At 36.6% G+C, this 5,011-nt stretch overlaps 2 protein-coding genes across 5 annotated transcripts in view; both read left to right on the top strand.

The window, feature by feature from the left end:
- The window catches only part of trim2a (tripartite motif containing 2a), a 27,073-nt gene extending 25,468 nt beyond the window's left edge, over positions 1 to 1,605 (top strand). For all 4 annotated transcript variants that reach the window (XM_010790225.1, XM_010790209.1, XM_010790234.1 and 1 more), the window contains exon 12: positions 130 to 1,605. In XM_010790225.1, the coding sequence (XP_010788527.1) occupies positions 130 to 282 (153 nt within the window). In that variant the 3' untranslated portion in view covers positions 283 to 1,605. The remainder of the gene's footprint in view (positions 1 to 129) is intronic.
- Positions 1,606 to 2,140: 535 nt separating this feature from the next.
- The window catches only part of mnd1 (meiotic nuclear divisions 1 homolog (S. cerevisiae)), a 20,418-nt gene continuing 17,547 nt past the window's right edge, over positions 2,141 to 5,011 (top strand). Inside the window, exons 1-2 of the mRNA XM_010790188.1 lie at positions 2,141 to 2,274; positions 3,423 to 3,488. Of these exons, the coding sequence (XP_010788490.1) occupies positions 2,272 to 2,274; positions 3,423 to 3,488 (69 nt within the window). The 5' untranslated portion in view covers positions 2,141 to 2,271. The remainder of the gene's footprint in view (positions 2,275 to 3,422; positions 3,489 to 5,011) is intronic.

Genomic DNA, 5,011 nt, shown 5'->3' with positions numbered 1-5,011 from the left:
GTTACGTTACTTACGTTACTTACTTACTACTTACTACTACTACGTTCTCTACTCTACTCTCTCTCTCTCTCTCTCTCTCTCTCTCTCTCTCTCTCTCTCTCTCTCTCTCTCTCTCTCTCTCTCCCTCAGGTGTTTGACGGCAGCGGTTCCTTCCTGTCTTACATCAACACCTCAGCCGACCCTCTGTACGGTCCTCAGGGACTCGCTCTCACCTCTGATGGACATGTTGTGGTTGCAGATTCGGGCAACCACTGCTTCAAAGTCTACCGCTACCTGCAGTAGCCTTCCTCTCTCAGCGCACAAAACTGTACAGTGTACATAAACACACAGGCACTCATTCGTGTGGAGCGACTGGCAGATTTGCACTTACCCATTCATCTCTGAATCATGCTGTCGTTGTGCCATCTGTGTGACGTGACATCCTGTTTGACCTCCAACGCTGAAGAAACAGAATTGTTTGTGAGAGGATCCAAAATATTCACAGATGTCTGCTACTGATTGATGCTTTGAGGGGTCATCCATAATCTTTTTCACATTCCATCTTCATAAAGATACAACATTTTAGTATTTTATGTTAGACCTTTGATTTGCTGTGATATGGCAGAAAAACTGGAAAATAATGCAATTGCACTCAGTCTTAAACATACTGGTTGGACACTGTGTTTAGTACAATTGAAATTAAAGTAAATGTGTATTTTAGTCATCAGAAAATGGGAATTTTATTTATAGTGGTGTTCTGTCTAATGCTCTTAACAGTCCTCACATTTTGCCTGTTAGCTATAAAGGAGAAATATTTCACCTACTGTAGGTAGAAGGGTATTTAAAGCATGATTAGACATCGTTGAGCATGCTGCTTTTACTAATAAACACCAGAAGAGCTAATGTGCACAATATATTCATATGTTACAAGCTGGCAACACAATCACCTAAACAAACTTTGAATGGAATCATTGTTTCAATTGTAATACTTTATTGATGTGTGAAAATTAAGTCAATGTAATTTGTCATCACTTAAAACACACGTGTGGTTATTACAGTATGCTGGTAACAAAGACACATACAGTACTATAGTGTGTTTGTGTGATTGTGTTGTGATCAGTTAAGGTATAAAACAAAAGCCACTTGACATGTTGACTTACAAATATGCTGTGATTATGTGCAAACATCATTTTGTTTATTGCGGAATTTGAGTAAATAACAAAACATGTTTAGATAGACTCAGTCCTCAGATGCATCAATGTAAAGGTTTGCTCATCATGTTGCAATAGGCAGCTTTAATTAAACATTAAAACATCATTAAGCAGGGCTGCGATCATCTCACTCCTATCCATGTTCTCTCATGTCTTACAAACATTTCTAAAACCACTAACATGTTGTAGTAAAAACAATTTGATCCTCAAAAAAGGATGTAATATGTATTCCAACAGTTTTGGTGTATGTTGTACAAAATGCACTGTGCTCCTATAGCCCTAGCACGGTTTTCAGTACTTGTTATCCTGAATTTGGTCATCCATTTTCTACAAAATCCTGTTAAATTATTTGTTGTCATTTTGTCTTGTTTTTATTTGTAATGCCAAATGGAATTAAAGTGCCCATAAGAAATAATATTGTGTTTGATGTTTTTTGTTGTGTATACTACTGTATCTGTAAGGGCAGGAATGACAGTTGTATTTATTTTTCATCTTAAAAGTTGCAGTAAATGTCTTGGCATACAAATACATTTTACAACAAGTAACACAAAATAGGGAAAGGAAAGAAGAGGCATGTGATATTTGTTGTAATAAGTGGCATAAGTAATTTTTTATTTGAACAATGTTTTTATTAGACAGTAGATGGCGTCAGAAAATCACGAGTTCAAGTCAAACAACATCGCTCCTCCCCATTAAAATAATGCTGCCTTCTATGCAGTTGGAAATAACCATTACTGATCACAACACGACACAAACGATCCAAAACGGTGGCAAACCTGACCGTTTCTCAAGGTTTTCTTTCGCTCAAACATGTTAATATGGAAAAGATCACATGTATGTTGTATCTTAAAGAATACATTAAGTTAAAACAACATATATATATTTGTCTGGTGTACATCGCGGTATATTTTCCAGTTTACGACGATCAGCGAAGGCAGCAGAAGCCCCATGACAACGTTCCGCGGGAAATTCAGTACTGGGAAGATTTCTTTCTTTAGTAACATACAACAGCGCTTTATAGCATCCTGTAACGGAAAATCCTGTTGTCAGTGATTGTTTCTGATTCGACTAACGTTACAAAATGGTAAGTAGACGATTACCTTTTCCTGCAAGTGCTCATAGGGACGTTAAAGGTAGCATTACCAAGCAAACTGCCAGCTAACGGTAACATCAGCTTCAGCCATCAACCGGAAATAACCTGTCAACGTTTAATCACATTATGTTTTTGAGTTAGCATTAACGTTTTAAAGCTGATCATATACTTATAATGAATACACTTAGCACAATAACCTTAGCGTTAACGTTTTAGTGCTAACTTCTAGCACTTCACCCATCACACTTAGGACCTTATTAGGTTCTCTTTATACATCCACGGGGTGTACAAAATAAACTGTATTAAATAAAGTGTAAAATAATCAAAACAAGACTTATTGGGTCGTGTCCATTAGCTTACAGAAACTTAAACCTTGTAAAATCCATAATTTCTTCTCCCTCGCAGAGTACACTGTGGCTCGGTGCTGCCCTTGGTGCCCGGAAGCTGTAACACAACAACACTGATAGCTTTTATTTAATGATTTTATTTGATACAATTTATTGATAAGATTTATTTGATAAACTCACTAATAACGCTGCACTATTGTCATTACATACTTCAAAACAATATATACAGTCTATGGTCAAAGCACGCCGAAGGTTTATGTCCATTGTGGTCTGCAAGCAACCCTTGTTATAAACACATTAAAAGCAGGTGTTGGATTAGCTATGACAACATGCTTTATTGTTCATTAAGAGTTGAAATTAAAATATAATATGATGCATGGTAATTAAGGAAAGGAAAACGTCAGATTTGTTGGCAGATAATTGTAGTGCACTGTAGTGATTAAAACAACCCATAATAAAGTAGCCTTTGTTTTCTCATAGCAGTGAGAAATGATAGTCATAAGAAATAAATACAAAGTAGAATAATAATAATAATAATAATAATGCATTGACCTGTGCATTAATGAGCCCACAACACAGCATTTATTAAACCTGAACTTTTTAAAGTGCTGCTAATGTTATTTATGGTTCACTATATAGTAACGTTTTGATCCTTGCTGAATGGTGTTTATCAGTCCCTCATGCTGTTTTTACTGCCACTTTCACTTATTAAATGACTGTGTAGTAAATTTGCATATAAGTTGCTTATTTAAATGACCCTGCCCTGATGTGACATGAAACTATCTGTTACAGTCAAAGAAGAAAGGACTAAGCTTGGATGAAAAGAGAAGTCGCATGATGGAGATTTTCTTTGAAACGGTAAGAAATAAGAACAACATTAACATAATATGTGGCCTCAGTATTCCCTTTTTTGGTCAAATACACTTTGCACACAAAACTTGCTGATCCTTGACTTTCTTGTCAAGTTTCAAGGTTCAAGGTTCTTTATTTAGTCATACGAACATAGCTACAGTGTAGTTATGCCGATGCCACAGGTTTCTCCAACAGAGCAACACAAAACACAGATACACAGAAAAAATAGTGCAAGTAAATAGTCAATAGTAATACAAAAAGAAAAATTGTTTTAAATAGTGCAATAAGAGTCTATATGCAAGTTATTGAAATAGCATATATAGGTAAATAGATAAATAATTTCTAAGTAGCAGCCAGATGAATATTAGGGATGTTATTTCAACTGTTCAGGGGCCTCATTTATAAAGGGATATACGCTCAAAAAATGGTGTACACCAGTTTCTACGCAATGTTTGCGATTTATAAAATACTAACTTGACGGGAAAACGTGCGGTCCTCCACGCAAACTCTAACCCATGCATGCGCACTAAGCACAAAAACGGGAGAGACGAGAAACTGCGACACCGTTGGCAGAAGGAAGAATGGAGAGAAATATGTTGAAATAATACCATAAATAAAATGTTACCTCTCATTTATCATATATGAAGAATTCACTTTTCAAACATTGATCAAAGCCAATCTTAAAATGATTTAACAAACGCCTGTTTGCGACTCCTCAGTGCACACAAAAACATAACTTGGAGAAGTAAATAAATACGGATATGTTTTTATAATGTTATGAAATGTTTTCTATACATGGTTTTATATACTACCATGTTTAATCATGTTTTATGCCGTTTGCTAAGACTTGATAAGTCGCTCATAAAACACAGGAGGTATGGAAACTAAGAACACCATGTGGTAAATTGTACAGCTAATATAACACAACACATTAGTTGTATTTCCTTTAACTGGTGGATTATGGATATATAGTTGCAGATCGACAGCCGTAACACAAACCACCAAATACAAACAAATAATTCAGATCCAGTCGTCATTACTCCACTCCGGAGGCATTCCCCGATAATTTCTTAGAGTTTCTCATCAAGGGGGGGGTCTCCTGTCCCCGGTACAAACACACTGCCTGAGGAAGGCTATGTGTATTTTTTTTGTCATGAACCTTTTTCGGACCAATTATTTATTTATTTTGGTGACGATCCGACCTCCATGCTGCTACTCTGGTTCAAACTGCATCCACCAAACAATATGATTTATCTCGACCTCCCCAAAATAACCAAAATCTGACACGGTGTGAGATGTCTTTTTTAGCTGTTCTGTCGTCATTTCCTGCGATCTTCTCCATGCAGTCAGTCAAAATGAATGAATGAAAGGGCGTTTCTTTGACTATTTATAGGCAAATATGGGCGTTACGTGAAGCCCGCAAAAGCTGCACCGCTTTTCGAGTCGTTTATGTACCTATTTTTCGGATTTCTACTACGTAAGCAACCTTCCAACGTGAATCCTACGCACGGCGTTATACATGAGGCCCC

The sequence above is a fragment of the Notothenia coriiceps genome, unplaced genomic scaffold, assembly GCF_000735185.1.
Source record: "Notothenia coriiceps isolate Sejong01 unplaced genomic scaffold, NC01 NC01_scaffold00001470, whole genome shotgun sequence".
Classification (NCBI taxonomy): Eukaryota; Metazoa; Chordata; class Actinopteri; order Perciformes; family Nototheniidae; genus Notothenia; species Notothenia coriiceps.
This window is presented reverse-complemented; position numbering and strand designations above follow the sequence as displayed.